The sequence below is a fragment of the Mandrillus leucophaeus genome, unplaced genomic scaffold, assembly GCF_000951045.1.
Source record: "Mandrillus leucophaeus isolate KB7577 unplaced genomic scaffold, Mleu.le_1.0 Scaffold455, whole genome shotgun sequence".
In the NCBI taxonomy this organism is placed as follows: domain Eukaryota; kingdom Metazoa; phylum Chordata; class Mammalia; order Primates; family Cercopithecidae; genus Mandrillus; species Mandrillus leucophaeus.
The window spans coordinates 601000-623497 of record NW_012104865.1 but is presented as its reverse complement, the minus strand read 5'-3'; the positions used below and the strand labels follow the sequence as shown (position 1 = coordinate 623497).

Here is a 22498-nt window from a genome sequence, read left to right as displayed (position 1 = left end):
AAAATTGTAATACCCTGCATGAAAATAATCTCAAACTATTAACATTAAGCTAATATTTGTGGTTACTCTGTTGTTATAAATGCAAATATCCAATATTAGATTTGTTCTTTTACCTTTAATGTTTTGGGTTAAAGACGTTGTATTTATAGTTCTTTCCTCATTTCCATTACTTCTCTTGAGATAAATTGTATATTTTTGTATGATTCCATTGGGACTACTTGGGGGCAGGAATGATAGCTCAATCTCTCCAGAAGAAATATTTTTGTAAGTGATATTTTCTGGTGCACTATCAGGCACTGAAAGAAACAAAAAAATATAGATACATAAAACAATTCCATTCGAAAAATCTATTCTGCTGAAATTGTCACTGAAGCGCACTAGGTTATTTACATGTGAATATTCACTAGAATGCAATGGTAATAAACATCCTGAATGAAGTAAGGTATAAATAAATTATAGGACTTACAACTGTATAAGAAAAATTTTCATTCAAAAGAAAATACTACTATGATTCCACAGAATAACAGTTATAAGATGATACGTTTACTAAAATACTTGGAACTATAGGAACCTGTCTTGTACTGAAGAACACACAGATACAAGAAAGAGAATTTTAAAACACTTAAAACTTGATTCTACTCCTCATTAATGATAATATAAAAAAAGATCAGTAGGTTAGTTTTGGTCGACAACAGGGTCTATGACAAGGCAAGGAGTCCTTCCTAGATGTGAGACTGCATATTATGACCTGGCAGCAAAACCACCTCCCAAGAATATGGGATATCATTAAATAAAACACTGGTTTTCTGTATCTAACATTTTTATATGGAATACATTATACATAAAATGGTTTTCCATGTAAATTTGAGCCCAAAACTATATACAAGATTCCAATTCCGATAAAATATTGGAACAGATACCCTAAATTGAGTGAATATCTTACTTAAAATAACTAAAACTCTGCATAACATTAAGATAAATTTTCTTTAAGAAATTCTGGTGCTGAAAAGAAAGTTAGAATCCAGTGGTGACTGGCCAAAAGAAGTCACAGAAAAACAAACAAGCAAACAAAATGCAAAGACAGAAATCCTGAGAAGGAAGCTGGTACTAAAGCCAGTTTTGCCTTGCAGTAGATTGGTTAATTCTAGTGCCTTTGCATTTGTATAGTAACATCTGTGTAGTGTGTCAGAGAAAGACTATAAAGTCCTGGGGCCAGCTGAAGGATGAGCCATATCTCTACAGAAAGCCCTGAAATCCCAAAAGAATGCAACTGTAACCAGTGTTATTATATTGAACAATTCTAGGGGATACTTTAGAGTCTTCTGCATGTGCCATAGAAGTCTATGTGAATGGTAACTCCTGGTCTTGTGCAATGTGATGCATTCATTCTCAAGGAACAGGAAGTGAGAAATAAACCTGCCATGCAGAGAGGACAGAAAGGAAACCTTTTTTCTCTCTTGCCACTCCACTGGGTGGAGAGATAGAAAAGAAATAAAAATTATGCTGTTTTGGATTTATAAGCCTATCCCCATGATCATATGTTGACTAAATCCATGATACCTATATGTACCCTGAAGAAACCTCTACTTCAGAATTTAAATTAAAATAAAACTGTAGTCCTGAGCTGCTATTACTCCTAAACAACTAGAAGTAAATAAAAATACTTGCTGGAGGAACTCAACTTCAACACAACCCACATAAATTTCTCACAGCTAAAGTTTCAAAGAGTATGAGCTCACGGATAAAATCACTAAACACACAAGCAAATCAGATATCAATAGTGAAAGTCAGCAAAGAAAAGAAAAAACACATACACATACACAGTAGTCAGATTTTGAGATTCCAGATATTGAAATAAAATAGAAATGTTTAATATGTTTCAAGAAATCAAACATATTTTAAAATATGAGCAAAGAATTATTTAAATAATGGTAAATAATATTAAATAACCAAGCAAGTTTGAAGGAGAACAAGATAGATCTTCTAGAACAGAACAAAATAACTAAAATTAAAATTCCTTTGAGGTATTAAAGAGCAGATTAGATAAAGAAGAAGAGAACTTTAGTGAAAAGGATGATAGTATTGAAGAAATTATCAAGAATGTAGATCAAAGAAAACAGTTATGGAAAATACAAAATGGCAGTTGAGACAGATGATATCTGCAGGGGGTTTAAGATAATAGAGAAAATAAAGAAGAAATATTTAAAGGGATAATGGCTGGGGCTCATCAAAATTATTCAAAGATATCAAACATCAGATCAAATAATTTCAGTAAATCCCAAGCAGAATTTTTTAAAACCATATTTAGACATATCATTGTGAAAATACAGAGTACCAAAGAAGAAAACATCTTAACAGTACCAGAAAGAAAACAAATCATCTACATAGTAATGACAATTAGACCAACAATCAACATCAGCTGAAATACAACTGGAATTCTATACCCAGAAAAATAAACAGTAGCAAACTAAAAACATATTCAGAGAATAAAAAAAAAAAAAAAAAAAAAAAACTGAGGGATAATGCCATCAACACATCCTCAGTAAATGAAATTGTAGACAATGCACTTTAGGTAGAAAACTATTTATCACAGATGAAAGATCAGAGTGGCCAGGATAATGGTTTAAAAATTGAGTACATAGAACAATAACATAAATAAGTAACTTGGAGGGTTAAACAATATAAACTAAATAGGTAAATATTATTGCCATTCAAGAGTCCTGTTATAAGACTCTTTTCTTTCAAATGAAAGAAACTGGACTTTTTCATTAGTATTCTAAATTGAATGGATATAAAAATTACTAATAGTAAATTTAGTAGATAAATAAAATTCAGAAGCCTTAAAAGTGTAGATACAGTGTCCCTCCCCTCGATTGTTACCAGTTATTGGGTTATGGTGTCAAGGCACACTTAATAGGAAAAAGTAATTTTAAAATATTGATATTTTTAAAACTTGGAGAGGATTGCAATTCAATGCATAGTTTGACGTAGCAATATAATTCCACTATCCTTTCTATCCTAAACACGCTAAATGTTCTCTAGTGTTTTCCCAGGCCAACACATTGCATGGAGAAAAATCCTCAACATCTACCCTGAATGCTTTCTTAACTTTTGGCTCTAAGTGAAATCTTGGACCTGCTGAGAAACACCACTACAGTTTAGCCCTCTTGGGTATCATGTTTGTTTTTCTCCCATAGTCCCACTAACCATAGGGCGTAGGAGTTGGGTAGTTGCATTTATTGCTCCTTTTTTCTTCCTGAAGAACCACAGATCTATTGAAGCCCCATTCTGTTAGATACCATCACATGCTACCCCTCTTTAAGACAGACAACTGGTAATACCTCTGTCACTTCTCTGAACATCTCAAAGATGCTATCACTTTGATGACTGACTTCTTCCCTATGACTCAGAGAGGTCAATATCCATGCAAATGATCTATCCAGTTCCCTGGACTGTGTATTTCTTTATCTCTATAATTCCAGTAATATTTCCCCCCACCACACTTCACTGGCTTTCATGGAAACACCTAAGACTTTGTCATTAACAATAACTACCAATATTCCTCTCTTTGACAACTGACTCCTATCTTTCCAGCTTACTGACTCTTATACCTTGAATCCAACAATTCTCTGACCCTCATCAAATCTTTACTGTGCATTACCTCTGTTATGCCTTCATTTCCCTACATGCTCAGGCTAGAGTCCATAGTCACTGTGATAACTTCCTAGCTATATCCATCACTTCCTTCTGTTTTTATTTTACTTTCCTGGCAAATTATAATTGGAATTAAACAAAACTCTGCTAGCTTCACATGCGCAATGTAATAACTGAAAATTGTATTTTTTTCAGCTATTAAATAGTGTTTTACAGAGTAAAACACCATTCTATGCTGACTAGTTCCACTTAAATTTATAACCTCAAATCTCATATGGATCCTTTTCATTTCCTGATAGCTAATGTTTTTTAGTTAATTCAGTCTCCCACTCTTTAAAGTATGTTTTCACCATATTCTCTCTTCACAAACCTCTGATAAGCCCTCCTTCTCTTTATTTGAAGCTAATAAACTTGCTTCTCATTCCATTGCAAAAATAAAAACACTGAGAAGAGAGCTACATTATCATCCGACTTCAAATTTTCCCTTAACTGCCTTCCCTCTTTCCTCCTTTCCAAGCTCCATCCCTCCACGTGTGCACTGGATTTTATTCCTTCTGCCTATTCAGAGACTTTACACTTGAAGTTAGTCAGATACACATGTGAACACACATACACTGTAATATACATTCTGGTGTTTAAAAAGTCTTCTTTTGATTGCACTTGCTCCTTCAGCTATTACTCAAGTCTACTCTCCACTTCATATCAAAATTCCTCAAAATTTGCCGTTCCTCATTTTCTACATTTTTTTTTTTTGCCTGTCATACTCTGTTAATCTCACTTTGTTTTTCTCCATTTTTTTCTGTAAAACCTACTCCTGTGAAGTCACCAATGACCTCCATTCTTGCCAAAGCACTAATCAATTGTATGCCCCATCTTTCTTTACTTGTCAGCAGGATTTGACATAGGGAATAAACTCCTTCTACTTGAAAATCTTTATTCACTTGGCTTTGAAGACACTATCTTCTTCTGGTTTTCCTTCTATATCTAGTGACTTCTGCTTTGTCCTTGATTAGCTCTTCTTCTTGTCAAAGTCTATGTGTCGTATTACCCAGGACATAGCTGTAAGCTTCTTAACATCTCCCCCTATTGTCCAGTGATGTGACTTTATCCTCATCCCTTGATTGAATATCAAAGATATGGTGAGGCTCCAAATTGTATATGCAGCTCTGGATCTTTTCCCTGAGCTTTAAACTTATTTATCTAACTGCCTTCATAATGGCACTTGGATATTTGAAACATGTTCCAAACAGAACTCCTGGATGTTCTCCGTATTGACCTCTTCCCTGGACTTCCCCATCTAAGTAAATGGCACTACCACTCACCCAGATACTCAGACCAACAATCTACTAGTTCATCTTGATTTTTCTCTTTACTTCAACATCCAGCATATTCAGCAGCAATCTGCGAAAACTGTAACCCATATAATGTTCCTATTTCATAATTATTCAAAAGCTCCTCATTAAAATTAAACTGCAAAGTTCCTACAATGGCACCCAAGAATCTCATGATCCACCTCTGCCTCTCGCCTCATCTGTGAATTCTCTACCCCAACTCACACTGTTCAAGTGACAGAAATGCCCTGCTCTGCCCCAACTCCACAGTTTTTTTCCTCTACAAGAAGCTGGCAATTGCTATTCTTCCTCTGGAACACTTTTCATCCTTATCGTTGTCTCATTTAATCCTGCATCTCATTAATATCACTGGGCAAATGAATCTCTCAGTGTGGCCTTTCCTCAGTGCTCCATCTCAAATAGCCTACTCACCACTCTTTCTCTCTTCTATCCTTGATATCTTTCACTTAGCAAAACTTACAACTACTAAAAATCACAATTCGTTTACTGATTTGTTTTCTAATTTCTAATTTTCTAATTGTCTAGTGTCAAGTTTCAGAAAGGTAGAGACAGATTGTGTCTTGTTTACTGCTACAGCTACACTATCTAGTACAGTGGTAGAACATAATATGGAATCCATAAAAGCTGTTCAGTGAATGAATAAATATATTTAATACGATACAGAATATATTAAAAATAAGAGAGAAACTCACAGGTAAGGAATAGATACAAGATTGGGTTGAAAAACTCTTTAATTACAAAAAGGGAATTTGTGATGCTATGCTTGAATTTTATAGCTCAGTGTAACTTCCGATTTTGAAAATTTCACATTAGATTTAAGTTTTCCCTCCACAGTTGTCTGCCTACCACCAGTAGTCAGTGTGCAAATATTCATTCCTGACCCAAGACTGATCTCTTTTGTATTTTTTTTCATTTACCCTTAGAGAATAACTAGTACTGGATAGTCAGGTAGATAAAGCAAGACAGACTCAATGACTTACTGATTTTGAAGAGTGATTGACACACTTAGAATTTTCTGAAATAGCACAGAGTGTCCCCCAGTTGTAGAAATATTTTATAATGTAGATAACTGATGAATACAAAGGAATGATTATAATCAATTGGAATAAGCTGAACCTATTAAAATTCCAAAACAAAAAAATACATAGTCCATGATGATAGTAAAAAAAAGGGAAGTTATCTTGAATCTGCCAAAAGACTATTGTTTGGCATAGATAGCTTTAATGTATGCAGACAAATTTTAAAATATAATTAATTAATACAAATAAATTTATGGGGTTCTACACAAAATTTTGGTCAACATCTAAGTTATTATCCACTCATGGTTGTTGCAGCGAATCAGACAAGGTGTTTTGTTAGAGGCTTACTGTAAAGACGGTTATGTCTTAAAAAGGAAAGGGAATATGTATAGATCATCAAAAGAGTAATTTGTATGGGAACTTCTCACAGTTGTATTTATGATTATTACACCCTATGAGAAAATAAAAGCAAATCTTAAGCTTGTTGGAAAACTGCACAGTCTATGATTAAAACACACACACACACACACACACACACACACACAATCAATCTTGTATTGATTTACTGGTGTTTTACTTCCAAGCATTAGTAAACTCTATTTCTCTTAAAAAGATAAGACATTTAACCAAATAATTTATTCCCATTTTTAATTAGTAATATTAACACATCACTGAGTTAACACATCACTCAATTTCTCATGAAACAATATTGAAGAGTGGGCCCATATTTTTTACATGAATAGAAGGTATAATTACTGTATTTAATAAGATTATTTTGAGCCTAAACACAGAAAAATAGTTGCTCTTGAGCTCATCTTGCTTCAAATGACATTTGAGACCCTACTTAGCATTCTAGCTTCCTCTTTTGCCAAAGGAGCTAAAGTGGGTGGTTTAATAGCAACAAACATAATCTAGGAAAAGTCACTAATGTAGATTCCATTGTCTTCCATTTTCATCCAGGTGGAAAATGCACAGACCTTGAGACTACCCTAACTTAGGACAGAGAACCAGATATCAGGAAGATGGGCATTAAACCCTGTACTCTTACTGTTAGACTTGGCTAGGGAGCCATGGGATATATTGGTTTCCCCATCTCTTTATTTTTTTAGCCATCTCCGGATTCTATTAAGTGAGGCCTGTAATGGGGGTCAGGAGGCCTATAGTCAAGCCCCAAGTACTATAACTTATGAGTCCTTTTACCCAAATTGTCCTAGGTCTCCTTACCTAAAAATTAAAGGGTTCTGCATGTTTTCTAAGATACTTTCCAAAATGAAAATTCTCATTTTAAACTAAATCTCAAAATTTGTATTCACTTAAAGTTTATTGTCCCTTTCTTCAAATTAAACTCATACAAACAGAAATAAAACAGAAAATAAAATTACATTTTCAATACTAAAAGATTATGTGCATGTAATAATCAGAAAACAAAAAAAATTGCTTTATAATTCATCATTAAAATAAGGTGTTCCTGATGCTGTGGCCACTTAAACGAAATACTTGATAAGCATTCATAAAAATGGTTATTCTTTCATATCACAATAGAATCTTTCAAAGTTATTACTTTCTTCCCCATGCTGGGCAGAAGCCTAACAACAAAATATCAGCGTAACAATGCACAGAGAGATCTTAGATATAGTTTATAATTTACCAGCTTTGTTGATTACTTCCAAAACAGCATGTGCTGTGAAAGGGAAATGGGTTTTACGTCAGATAGCTTTGGACTCTAATTCCAGCTCATCACTTTCCAGCTGGTGCCATTAGGCAATTAAACACCCACCAACTAATAAAACTTAAGGAGGGAAGGAAATCCTTTTCTTCTACACTGCTTTATCCCCAGGAAGGCCTGGTATATTATAAATATTTTTTGAATGAATGAACCTCTCAAACCCTCCATTTTTCATTAGATTCAGTTTTCCGTGAAGATAACAATAATGTACTGCTTTAGTTTAGAATTTTTTCAAGACAATTTCTGCGAAACCCATTAGCAGGCCCGTGACACTTAATAGGTGCTAAAAATATGCTTGTTTCATTTCCTTGACCCACTGCAAAATAAAACTGAGTCATTAAAGATCAGACATTTTTCTCAAAAATACTTATTTTAGGTTATAATACCTATAAAAGCAGTGAAACATGCCAATATATGGATTAATATCAATTGTCACTTCAAAGCTCTTGATAACGTAAAATGCTCCTTTCATTACCTTCTTATTCCTGCAATTTCAACTACTGCCATTATCTATGGGCTCTTTTGTATCATCTCATTGTGTTCATTTCTGTGTAGAGTCTCAACAGGATACTTTTCTATAAAAGTAAGCTACTTTACTAGATTTCTAGATCCTCAAGGTCAAGACAGAAATTCATATATAGTATCTGGCTGAACTATATGAAATTGCTGATATTTGGCCATTTGTGATCTATAAAAATGGTAATTTAATGTGGTCCCACCAGTAGCTAGTCAGTAAATATTTATTGTTTTAAATGTACAAATAAAATAGTAACTTTACATTTAGTTATTAATTCTCAGAATACATTGCAGAATTGGCCTAATAGTTATGCCACCAATACATAATTGTAACATAATATAAACAATAAAATAAGATCAGACAAACTGTCTTCCTCTAGTTTCACCAAAACTAAAACACAAATAATTCCTTGCTTGCATTACTTCCTTTAGATGGGATATCTTCTCCCAACCTATCCAGCAACCTCTATAACAGGGATCCCCAATCCCAGGGCCACGGACTAGTACCAGCCGGTGACTTGTTAGGAACTGGGCCACATAGCAGGTGAGCGTCATAAAGCTTCTGTATTTACAGCCACTCCCTATTGCCTGAATTACTGCCTGAGCTCTGCCTCTTGTCAGATCAGTGTCGACATTAGATTTTCATAGAAATGCAAACCCTATTGTGAGTTGCTCACGCAAGGGATCTATGTTGTGTGCTTCTTATGAGAATTTAATGCGGGATGATCTGTCACTGTCTCCCATTACCCCCCAGATAGGACTATCTAGTTGCAGGAAAACAAGTTCAGGGCTCCCACTGATTCTACATTATGGTGAGTTGTATAATTATTTCTTGATATGTTATGATGTAATAATAATAGAAATAAAGTGCACAATAAATGTAATGTTCTTGAATCATCCTGAAACCAACCCCACTTCCCTCCCTAGTCCAGGGAAAAATTGTTTTCCATGAAACTAGTCCCCAGGGCCAAAAAGGTTGGGGACCTCTGCTCTATAACATTCTTCTGCCCATTCCACCCTCCTCATTAAGATCCAGGCCAAATGCTGTCTCCTCCATAAGTCTTCTCCAGGCATGCCATTTTTCTGCTCCCACTCTGCATCTATATACATCTATCTATATACTATCTATATACATACCTCATTATAATCTAAGAATCTATTCCTATGAGTATGTCTCGCTTTTACCTAATTTGAAAGCAAGTAGCCATTCAACCTAAAATTTTTTTTTGTTTGTTTGAGACGGAGTCACGCTCTGTCGCCCAGGCTGGAGTGCAGTGGCCGGATCTCAGCTCACTACAAGCTCCGCCTCCCGGGTTTACGCCATTCTCCTGCCTCAGCCTCCCGAGTAGCTGGGACTACAGGCGCCCGCCACCTCGCCCGGCTAGTTTTTTGTATTTTTTTAGTAGAAATGGGGTTTCACCGGGTTAGCCAGGATGGTCTCGATCTCCTGACCTCGTGATCCACCCGTCTCGGCCTCCCTCAACCTAAAATTTATAGGTGCATTGAAAGAATCCTTGGCTTCTTAAGGTCTTTTCATTTGAAAATTCATAGATTTTGATTAGTAGTTCCCTTATATAAATCAGACTTTAAAAATTTGTACAATAAACCTTTTCCTGCACTTTTGCCTGAAATAGAAAATTAATTTCTGGATTATACAAAACAAACTAATGAGGGATTTTTAGGTTACGTAAAACGTAAGCAACATGGCAACTATCAGCTATGCTTACCATATCACTATGTATTATTAAACAAACGAAGCAAAACAAAGCTCACCAGTCTCCGAAGTCCTTACAGAAAGTAAAGAAGATATCTGATTGCCATGACCAAATCTGGTATAAGACCTTACAGAAATGTTATAGAGGGTGAAAGGTCTTAAGTTCCTTAATATTATGTCTGTTGTTGATGTGTTCTTCATATAGGAAGTGTCTCTATTTTTATATAGCACTTCATAAGCAGTAATGATCCCATTGGGCTTTTCAGGTGGTGACCACTTCAACCTTATTTCATTTGCGGTAACATCAATTACGTCAACATCTTGAGGTGATGATTCCGGTTCTAGGGGAAGAAAAGAAAATTTTTAGTACCTATATTTTTATTGACGCTTGTTGCTTTAGACCCTAGAGGTGGCATGAAGTGAAGGCAGTGAGCATGTACAATCACTTTTAAAAAAAATTAAAACTGCAACTGATATTCTTACCATCTTCGGGAGTTCTCACAAAGATGTCATTTTCTTCAGACAAAGAACTTTCTCCAACGTGGGTTGAGGCTGCCACTCTCATTTTGTATTTTGTGTATTTCTTTAACCCTATAAGGACAATAGACAAACTGTTTAATGTCCTTAAAATAATATTCTTGGGATTGGTATCATTTAATATAAGACCAGTAAGAATAATTTATACGGGGGACTAGCTTCCAAATAATTGCAGTCTCCTCAAATTCGTGGGCTTATAGGCCTTTCCATGTTGGTCATTTCAAATTCTTTCCTAAAATATTAAGGCAATAATTTAAAGTTGAAAAAGTAACTTTTTGGCACACTGCAGGGGGTATAGTTGACTTGGCATAAATACCATGTCAGCTGAATTACTTCAGCTGATTTTTGCAGTCGTACATTTTAGTCTTCAATAATGAGTTATTTTGATATACCAGATACAGTATTCCTTAAGTTAAGTAAATTTCTATGAGGCTTGTGATCTGATGCTTTTTACTTCTTTGTGGGTAAATCTAGTTAAAGAAAAACACATTTAATCGAGTTATGTATGCAGGTATTTTAAAAAGATATCCATGGCGACACAAAACAACAAAATATGAATTGACATAGCATGTGTTCTGTAGTATATAAGGCACAGGGAAATGGGCATATTTTCCACCAGAATAGAAATGTAAAACAAACAACAACAATAAAATGTTGTTTTCTACCTGTTATGAGAAAGCTGTTATCTATAGTAGTTATCTGGAATGCTCTGTTTGTATCCAGTTCCATTGCATAAATCGTATAGTGAGTTATTTTTCCATTGGGATATTCTGGAGGATCCCAATATAACAAAATAGATGAAGAACTAATATTTTTATAGTTTATAACTTTAATGGAGCTTGGCACTTAAAAAGAAGAATGAACATATGAATGAAAAGAAAAAGTATCACAGTGTACAACAGCAATATTTGCAGGTAATTGTTTCAAAGGAAATACATCCTTACCTTGCTCACGTGTCCTAACATTGAGAACTGTTGGTGGTCCTTCTCCCATGATGGTGAAAGCAGATACACTAATCATGTGCTCAGTGAAAGGTACAAGTCTCCTGATAACATAAGACAGCTGTTCAGCTGCAATGTCAGTAATATACTGATTCCTTGTAGTTACTGTTTGAATTCAGTAAAAAGAGAAAAAAAGATGTTTGGCTTCACAATCAAAATTATTTTTTCCTTAGACTGTAAAATCTTAAACCTGACTTCTCCTTATTCTTTAATCTCTCCATGCACATCTCTATTAAAAGTAGATGTGTAATAATAGTAAACATAAAAATATTAACTTTAGAGATTGTATTGAATATTACTATGAATTTCTGAGTACCTCCCAATAATAACCACAAACACTTTGTGCTGATAATTTTGCTAGTTTTTACACATTACTCTGAAACATGACATTAGTGTTTTTAAGAAAACATAACTTTATTAAAGAGACTGGTTAGGAATGTTTTCTGAAAAGAAAGAGTAGGCAATAATATATAATTGACATATTATAACTCAATACCAGGTTTTAGTAGAAGAGTTAAAGAAATACATAATTGAGATATTATAAATCAATATCTGGTTTTAGTAGAAGAGTTAAATAAATAGTTTTATTTGGACTCAAATTTCACCATACAGCCACACATTCAGTAAACCAAATAATTCTTCAAAGCAAGCATGCTTGGATAACTGATAAATAAATATCCCAGAAGGATTTCAAATGTTAGATTTTTGCTTTATTTAGAATTTGTGCTTCTAAAACTCTTAAGTAGCAATTAGGTCAAACTTTAAGTTTTTAAGGGAACATCTGCATCAGAAATCTTGGGACTCTTAATTTTCAGTTTTACCCTCCAGTCATCTTTGCACAAGAAAGATGGATCAGTAAGTGAAATATAAACATCTATTCAATGTAATGTGATTTTTTTTTATTAATTCTACCATAAATAGAATAACACTTTTAATTTTGAATGGGACAAATACCAAATCAGAGAAAAGGTAATAAAATGAAATATTCTTCTCATTTAACATTTTAGAAAAGGTAGAAAGAGAATATGTGTCAGGTGAGTATTTTTAATTTGCCATATATGACATTCTCCATTTAGAAACTGTAAGAGCCACTGACACTGAAGAGCAAGTGTATACACTAATGACATCACCACATCGTTGGGGTCACCTACACCTGTTTATCACACCATGCACTAGAGTTGTAACTTTCTGACCTATTTACCTTTAGTGACATTTGAAAACCTATTAGTCAAAAGCTGTAGGGAGTGTGAGGCCTGTAAATGATTTGAAGATATGTTAATCCCTTCCCATCACACCTGCTTTGGCAACTGTAATAACTGATTGTCTATGCAGCTTGGCCGGAGACTCTAGGGTGCTACTTTCTCCAGGAGGAAGGTCAAATGGGTTAGGAGGGGCCAGCTTCTGCCTGTGTGGCATTTCCATTTGTTGCATGAGGTTTTCCGACAGCTAAAAAAAAAAAAAATTGACTCCAGCCCAACAACCATTAATAATATGGCTGAACTCTACACTAAGGTTCATTTCTGTGCTAGCTAGCTCCGGTGGCTTAAATGCACTTTATAGAAAATCAAAATTCTACCTACCAACTGGTGAAGTCTGGTCTTCAGCTCTATTCCTTGCAGGAAAGTTATTATCTGGATGATTGTTATATATAAATGTAGCAAGTGAGTGAAGGTCTGATGACATCTCTGCTGAACCCTCATATAATCCTACCATTGGCTCTACTATGTTCACAATTTCTGGAGCCATGGGGTCATTTATATACTGTAATTAAAAGTAGATATTTTAAAAGACTGTGACAGTTATACTTCATGACTTAAATCAAGTATTAGTTTTAAAAACTTATCACTTTGGAATCACGCTGTTATAAAAGATAACACATTTCCATGACCACTGTCTTCTTTAGATTCCAAAATTTCATTCTCCGGCTACTAATACTCTGCATCATTGTAGCACATTGTGACCATTGTATTTCCTAGTATATTGTATATTGGGAAGGAGCAGATTTTGTTCTGACTTGAGTTAGTTTCTTTATGGTAAGATAAGATGTCCTCATGCAAAGGTTTCATGACTGAGATATTGTAACTGCTCACCCCCAAATGGTAAGTGTTCTAGGCATACTGATGTATTAGAATGTGTTTTGCTTCTCTAATTACCTGTCCTCATTTGTATACCATACATGAGAGGTCTACATGCCTGCTTGATATACATCAATGATAATAGTTTATAATAGAGTGAAGTTACATACCAGAATAAAACTGCATGGTAATATTAATAGTTTTCACACAGGATTCATGGCATACCTGTCAAGACTCTGGACTTAAGGAATATTTAAAGTAACTGCAATTGTTCCTAGATCCTATAATGTAATTCACACATGTCAAGTTCACCAAAATGGCAAATACTGAGGTGAAAACATCAGGAACAGATTATGGACGAATACGGTAGAGGTTTTTATTTAGCTAACAAGATGATTCTCATTTCTCCATCCCCACTAGCATAATTGATTGAAACAAAATGGGGAAAAGGTGTTTTGACCAAATAATATTGGATATTTGTGTAGAATGTTGACTTTGGAAATAAGACTACACATTAACCAAAGAAAATGTTGCTTTAAGGGACTTAACCAAGTACAATTTGTGGACTTTCTTTGGAGTCTAATTAGAACATACCTAATCAACACAGGATGTGAAGATAATCAAGGAAATCTGAATGTGTTCTAGGTATTAAATGATACCAGGATGGTATTAGTAATTTTGTTCATTGTGGTCATGGCATTATTCTATGGGTGAAAATGTCCATGGTTTTTAGAAATTCGTGCTTAGATATATAGGAACAAAATGATGTTAAGTCTGGAATTTATTTTAAAACCCGAGGCAAGAATGGCAGCCTATTGATGATTACTGAATCCAGGTGGCAGGTATATGGAGGCTTATTAGACTCTTTTCTCTACTTTTAAACCTGTTAGAAATTTTCCAAAATAAAATACTTTTGAAAAAAGAATATGCTGAAAAATCTACTCTCTTGTGCTAATTTTTTTAACTTCTGCTTCAAAACTTACCTCCAAAACACATTTTTTTAAAAAAATATTCTATTCCTTATCAATTCCATGCTCTTTTACCCTCAGAGTTTATAACAATTAATTCATAATATAGGTTTCAGTTGTTTATAAGTTTTGGTATATCTGTCTTTTAATTATCTTACATGTGTTGGAGTTGTCTTCACTCAGAGAGCCAAAAACAGGTTTTCTAGGCCTTAGGAACATCAAAACACTTACTAGTTTCCAAAAAATGAAAGTAAGTGCTCAGGAAAAGGTTCAGTAAAGCAAGAAATTATATGGCATTTCAGTTAACTATCTACAAAGGCAAGTTACTTAAATATTAACTCTTCTGAAAGATAAAAGAATGGAGAAATGAGTCAAAAAATTTTCAGTCCTCTGAATATTTACAAAACGTAATTGTCTAAATCTCATTACAACTCTACCCAGAAAAGTGTTGTCATGAAAAGCAGCAGGTTTCCCATAAAAACTACTTTTTAAAAATTGTGATAAAGAGCTATGGATAGGGAACTCTATATGGGTTTGTTCCTATGTCCTTGTAGAGGACAAAGTAAAGGTCTTCTATCTTACAACAGCTCACTTCAGCGCTGCCTCCACGGGGAAATTAGGGAGGGCAGGAATTACAAACACATAACTCAGAGAAGCTCTGGTGTTGCAGTCAATACTTTATGCCCAAACCACACAGCTGTTTCCACTATCAATCAGTCACCCTTTGAAAATCTACTGTATACAAAGCACTATAGAATGAACTATAGTGAGGTAGTACAAAGAATTTCCTCCCAACCATGGTTTTGCATTAAATCTCTCAATATTTTCTATCCCATGCCAGACAAATTATTGAGGAATAAAGCATAGCATCCCATCAATTACATATGTTAAGCATCTCTGCTGACAAACTGCCATTTCAAAGTGAGAGTTGACCTGAATGCTTTTGACTATGTGAATGACTCCCAAATTCTGATATTCTGACATTAGAAAAATCCTCCATAACTTGGGCAATGATTTGAACATTGGCTTTGTAATAACCCAGAATGTTATCACTAAGTGTGTCCTGTTGCGAATATTTCTCACACTTAACCTCTAAAGAAAAGACATTAGGTTAGATGTTAGTCAAGTTTTCCTAATGATAAAAAAGTAATAATATTAAAAGCAAAAATGTTAGGAAAAAATTTGGATTTAAGAGAGTAGTGGGAAGGGGCAGAGAGAAGCAGCAGTAGAAATGAGAGAAATAGGAGGGAAAAACGTCCATTGCAACACCTAAAAATTCCCAACTCACTGCTACTACTGACATTCTGAATTAGATGTTTTTCTGTTGCGGGGCTGTCCTGTACATTGTAGGATGTGTAGCAGCTTCCCTGGCCCCCACCTACCTTAGCTGTGACAATGAACATGTCTTCAAAGATTAACAAATGTCTCTTGGAGAGCAAAATTGCCCCTGGTTGAGAACCATTGAGTTAGGGAATGTCACAATTTGTCAACATGAAAGGCCTTGCATATGCTGCCCAGGAATTCTTGGAATTTATGTGAAAGAATTAAGAGTCTTCAGAGTTAAATTCCTAATCCACCTGAATAAACCAACTTGATTTTACATGTAATAATCTTCATCATAGTGAATGTGATTTTATTTTCTAAAAAATTATATCTATCAGTTTAGGGTCACTGGAGGTCTGCTGAATTGAATTAATGAAATGTTTGACTTATTCTTAAGAAATGCTTCTATATGTTAATGTACACTATAACATGATTTGTGCTGTTATCAAGAAGTGGTAAAAAGAAAATTTTTTAATCAGCGTACGCTTGGAAATCTTCTAAAGGACGCCGTATTGTTCAACACATTATTCAGGTGAGCAAATCTTTAAGTCTTGACTATGTTTATGTTCCTAATGCTGAATAAAATAAACTTATCTCAAGGCATTGCTAAACTACTTTTGGGTTCTGTCCTCAGCCTCATTCCTAGCAACCAGCCAAGCATTTAGCACAAGACTTTCTTCTTCCGTTCACCAGTGACAAACATTGATATTCTCAAGGAATACGTTGGATGAAAAGATGCATCTATATGAATCTCAGAAGTCTGTAATACTAGACAGCAATATGTCTATTGGAGAAAAATGTCTCAGGTTTCTAATAGAACAAGTACTGGATGGGATCTGACTGAAGTTCAAGCAAAGAGCAGTCCATGGAAATGACTTCAGGGTTTTTTAGACTTCAGTCTCAGTGGAATGAGGCTCCCAATGAAATGATCGTTTTTTATTTCACTATTTTGAAAGAAGGAAGAAATTTACATCGAAGGAGAAAATAATTATGCTCAATTTGGCTCCCTTCAAACTACATACAGAGTATTGTGTTCAGTTGAGTAAGAGGATCCTTGACAAACTAGAAAATATGCACAGGAATATAATCCATGATATAAGGGACCTAGAAGCCATGACTAACAAAAACTAAGGATATTAAGTCTTTGGAAAACTCTGACCACTATCTTCGATGAGAAAGAGTTAAATCATTGTTTATTATTGTTGTCACTGCAAAGGCTAACGTTTTAAGCTTCTGTGTGTTACAGAGTGTTAAACACTTTTATTCATTTGAACTTGCTTTATTGTACCCCAAAGAGATAGATTATTTTTATCTCCATTTTACAGTCATCTGTTCAAGTTCACAAAACTGGTGACAGCCAAGGTAGGATTGGAACATTTTTCCTGGTTCCAAAGCTCATGTTCATAGCCACTATAATCTACTGTATTGGTCTAGAGAGGAGAGTTAGGACCAACTGATGAAAATTAAAAGACAAATATTTCAGTTCAAAGTAAAAACAGCATCGTTTCTCATTCATCTATGGGTTTCTGTGTCTAACAGAGTACCTAAAACCTCATGATTACTTAAGAAATAGATCCTTGTGGGACCATAACAAAGAATATTTCAAAGCTTATAGGATAGGAGTTACTTTTGCAGTGGTAGATATCCTATAATAGTTGATAAAATATTTTAGCAGAGGTTGGATTCACATCATTTATTAGGAATGTTATAGATCAGATTCATATGTACGTGTGGAAGTTGAAATAAAATATCTCAAACCCTGAGACTCATTTTGCTAATGTAATTTTCAAATATTTGTTTAAATATTAAAAGTAAAATTTTATACATATTTCAGCTTATTTAAATAATCCATATTTATTCAGAAACAAATAGATCATGGGAGTCACTGGAATAAAAAACTCAATAAGGGTAATGAGATCAAATCATGCCTAGCATAGGAGGGTTATATTATATTTTTAAGTTTAATAATCATGATATATGTACATGGCTACAAAAAAAAAAAGGATGATGAAGGGTTTATAATGAAAATGACTATTCCCTGTTTGTACCTACCCTACCTCTTACTTCCCAGAAGCAACACTTTAAACCACTCCTGTTTTCACTTCTTACGGTGTTTACTTTTAAAATACTCAATAATATGCATATGCTGCTCTGTTAATACTCATTTATTTTAGAATCTATTGAGTTTTTGCAATGATAGTGAAGAGTTAGGTTACTTAAATACATATATACCTTCGTCATCTGTTCTCAATTCTTATTAGGTTACTTTCATAATGTAAATAATATACTTAAATCCAGAAGGATTATTCTAATAGGTGCTTGAAATATAAAATAGTAGGCTGGGGGAGTGTAGTGCATGGCCTCTCAGGTAGATACCCATTATACCCACCTCCTGTTGTTCCTGCTTTGCAAAATCTCCTCTTCTTGAGTGAGTTGGGACCTATGATTTGTATCTAACCAATAGAACAAGGCAAAGGGCATAACATGTCTCTCCCATGATCACATTATATAGACCCTTCTTACTGGCTTGATGAAGTAAATGGCCATGTTGAGAAAGGCCACATGCAAAAAAAAAAAAACTGTAAGGCACTAAGAGGAGTCTCCAGCCAAGAGCCAGCAGAATCCAGGGCCCTTAGTTCTAAAGCCAAAAGGAAATAAAATCTGCCAAAACCTGAATAAGGCTGCAAGTGGATTCTTCCCTAGTCAAGCCTCCAGATGAGAACACAGCTCAGCTAGTTTCTTACTTGCAGCCTTATGAGACTCTAAGAGGAGAACCAATCTAAGCTGTACTGAGATATCTGACCCAAAGAAACTGTGCGATTATAAGTACAAATTGTTTTAAGTTGCTAAGTTTGTGGAAAATTGTTATGGAACAATGGAAAACTAATATAGTGAGATAACAGTAGTCCAGGCGAGGGATTATGCAATCCTGAGCTGAAGTGGGAGATACAGAAATAAAATAAAGACATATGCAGGTCACATTCTGGACGTAGAAATAACTGATCTAAACATTAAGTGGCTATTGAATGCTAAGTAGGATCTAAGTCAGAAGTGACTCCAAGGTTTCAAGCCTTCATGACAGAGAGAATAACGGTTCCATTATCCAAAAAGACAAATATCAGACGTATATAAATGCCATAAATGCTCACTCTCAAAGTCTTCTGTACCATGGTTTCTTAGACAATGATCTTCAGGTCTGAGATCTGTGTTACGTACAGTCAGAGGGATTAGAAAATTCTAAACCCAGGTACCAAGGCTACAAGTCAGCCTCTCTTTAGGCCTTATTCTTGACATACTGAAACTAGTAATTGCCTGGACAGACCTTATGGGTGTCCTGTGGGAACCTGCACAGGTCACTGTCTCTGTCCCAATATCTCTGTCCTCATTCCCATGTCACATCTTCCTTCCCATCATGAACCAGGCCCTATTATCTCAAATAAGATTCCTGTTTCATTTTATGGGGAGAAAGTAATTTAGATGTAATGAGCCTGGCAGAACCTTCCCACGAATGGCTGCAATTAGGAATCCAGAGTGTCAGAGAGAAGGATCAGAGTAGAAAGCAAGGCATAAGAGTCAGACAAATAGGAAGCAGTGATTGAAACTGTTAGGTCATCAAAAGAAAATGTTATGAGATGGCTGAAACCAAAGCTCTGTGGAACATCTTTACTAAAATGTTAGAAAAGAGTTAACTTTTTGAACTATCTTCATTTTTAATTGTGCAAAGCCAAAGGATTACAATGTCATAGTATATAAAAGTGCAGAAAATATTAAGGAACAAATAGTGCCAAAAGTTGAAAAGTGGGGGGACAGAGGGATGGATTTTGAAGGAGATAAGAACACAAGGGTGGTTAAAAATATTTAATCCTTGTATTGGACACTGGGGAGGTCACTGGTGACTTCTAATAAGACTTCAAGGATTTAAAGAGTTCTTGAGTTGCAGAACGAGGCTACTTTTTCAGAAGATAATAGAAATGAGAAGAGAGAGTCCTTACCCTGAGAGAGGTACCAAGGTCAAAGAAAGGAATAACAAATGAAGAACACACTAAGCCAAAAGTTGTATTTCTTATGTCATTTACTCCCAACCCTGTAAGGTGGCTATATAAGCCCTATTATAAAAATGAAGGCATCAAGTCTCCAAAAGTTGATTTGTCCAAGGACATAGGCGTAGAACATGGCAGAGCGAGGCCAAGAACCCACGGCCATTTGGATTTAAAGCTTCTGTCATATCTGTCTCCCCACATCAATCTCCTGAAAGGTAAACCCAAACACCAGTTACACGGGGAAGTAGAAATATCAGAAATGAGTCTGATCTAGTAAAGAAAGATATAATCAGAGAAATAAAGAGAAGTACAATGTCTCCTTTCATTAAGAGAGGATAAGGGAAGTAATATTGGGAAGCTACTAAAGTGGATGATCCTATGCCAAGATTAATGATCACAATAGGTCACAATTATTTAGCACAGCACTTACTATATGCCAGGTATCGTTCTAAGCTCTTTATACACATGAACCCATTAAATCCTCATTATTAACCCTTTGTTATAGGGACTTATAATCACTATCTTATAGAAGAAGAAACTGATGTTCAGAGAGCTCAGGCCAACTTCCCTGGGGTTAAACAGTTAGTAATGGCAGAACTAGAGTTTAAACCTGGTTTACACTCTTAACCACTTGCTATATAGCCCAGTGAGAGACAAAATCATAATTCAAATCCAAATTTGTATGTCTCCAAAGCTCATGTGCTCTCTACTATGAGACGAGAATTGCAGACCAAATAGAGACAGAAACACACACAAAAAAAGCCTTTCTAGAACCTCTTAGCCTAATAGAAAAACAGGTGTGGCCGCCCATTCAATAGATGTCATTAGCAGAAGTGGGAAACCTGTCATCTAGTACTAAGAAAGCTCAGTATCTAATTTAAGACCTTCTCAGCAGGAGCAAAGGGTTAAGCTTTTGCCCTTTGCCTGAGTTGTCAACTAGAGTATCACAGAAAGCATAATTCAACATCTTTTGCACAGAGGAAAGGAATCAACATAGGATTAAAATTTAACCCTGGGTTGAAGGTGGTGAGCAACTTGGAGTGGTAAGTCCTGGGTGGCCAGAATGCATTGAGCACATGGTAAGGTCAACTGTCACGTACAGGTAAGTGCCAGAAATAGAGGAAGGCTGGGACTAGAAATAGAATGAAGGCACGTGTGGGGAAAAATAACAGCACAGGTAGAAGCAGCAGCAACTCTGAAACAAAACAGCAGATGCCAGGGGCTGAATAACTATCATGTTTGTCTTTAAGGCCCAGTGATTGCTGCACTGGTCCTAAGAATGTTTATTCTTTGAGTGCCCCAGGGAGCAGCCAGTATCTGGACATGACTAGCCTGGAGGCTGAAAGGGTCTCACAGGTGAACAGTTGGTGAGGTGAGGTGAACAAAGACAGTGAAAAGAAAAATCAGTGTTGCCTGTACTTCCTAACAGAAACAAAAGGAAAAAAATAAGACTTCCAGTGTGAATAGAAGCAAACACATTGCCTAAAGATCCTGGTCCTCTTATTTAAAATCTAGGAAATAACTTAAATTTATTTTATTTAGTAATGTGATTTCTTAATCAAATGTAATTTTTTTTTTTTTTTAAAAAGAGGCAACTCTGAGAAATTTAGCTTCCCAAGACCAAAGAGAACAGAATCATTTGTCAACAACAGCTACTAAAATTACTGTGCCCTTCACTGGCAACTGTTCCAAATTGCAAGCACAGCCTTTAAAGGAGTACTTAAATCATAACAGGAGTTTCCAAACAATTCATTAACTAATTTAGAATAATAATATTAACTTATGAAAATACCTTTAGTCCTGTTTAATTGCACAATTAACATTTTTCATACGATGAAAATGAATAATAGCACTTAACTGATAATATATGACCTAAAATGAAATATGATCTAACTAGATTATGAACATGCCCCAAATTTACTTTACTTTGTACTAGTAAGTTGTCACATATTTTATATGTGGGTGCTAGCAAATCTTCAAAGGTATCAGAGCCAGAACCAAGTAGAAAGGGCTCGCCAATAAGTGAAATAAAAATGCAATACCTCATTATTTCCTCTGAGCAAAGTATTTTCCAAAATTATTCCTGTCTCTGGAACTAGCACTTTCACTCGGTATTGGTTAATAATTCCATTTGGTTGTCGTGGTTTCTTCCAAGTAATTCTTACTTGCGTGGCTTCTACCTCTGCAAGTTGTAAATCAAACACTGCCCCTGGAACTAAGAAAGAAAGAAAGAAAAGAAAAAAGGGGGAATTTAAAAATATTTTTTCAAGTGAAAAAAGTGCCTACATTCTTAGCTCACAATTTAAGATATATAAACAATTTTATTAGAAAATAGACGAGGTTGGGTGCGGTGGCTCACGCCTGTAATCCCGGCACTTTGGGAGGCCAAGGGAGGCCAATCACCTGAGATCAGGAGTTCAAGACCAGCCTGACCAACATGGTGAAACCTCATCTCTACTAAAAAATACAAAAATTAGCCGGGCATGGTGGTGCGTGCCTGTATTCCCAGCTACTCGGGAGGCTGAGGCAGGAGAATTGCTTGAACCCAAGAGGCAGAGGTTGCAGTGAGTGGA

At 35.3% G+C, this 22498-nt stretch overlaps 1 protein-coding gene across 1 annotated transcript in view; it reads right to left on the bottom strand.

Annotated features, from left to right (window-relative positions):
- Nucleotides 1–22498, bottom strand: part of PTPRQ (protein tyrosine phosphatase, receptor type, Q) — a 239890-nt gene that overhangs the window by 188711 nt on the left and 28681 nt on the right. The window contains exons 9-15 of the mRNA XM_011994394.1: nucleotides 21968–22140; nucleotides 13100–13280; nucleotides 11463–11624; nucleotides 11184–11363; nucleotides 10465–10572; nucleotides 10041–10322; nucleotides 114–296 (exon numbers count right to left, since the gene is read on the bottom strand). Of these exons, the coding sequence (XP_011849784.1) occupies nucleotides 114–296; nucleotides 10041–10322; nucleotides 10465–10572; nucleotides 11184–11363; nucleotides 11463–11624; nucleotides 13100–13280; nucleotides 21968–22140 (1269 nt within the window). The remainder of the gene's footprint in view (nucleotides 1–113; nucleotides 297–10040; nucleotides 10323–10464; nucleotides 10573–11183; nucleotides 11364–11462; nucleotides 11625–13099; nucleotides 13281–21967; nucleotides 22141–22498) is intronic.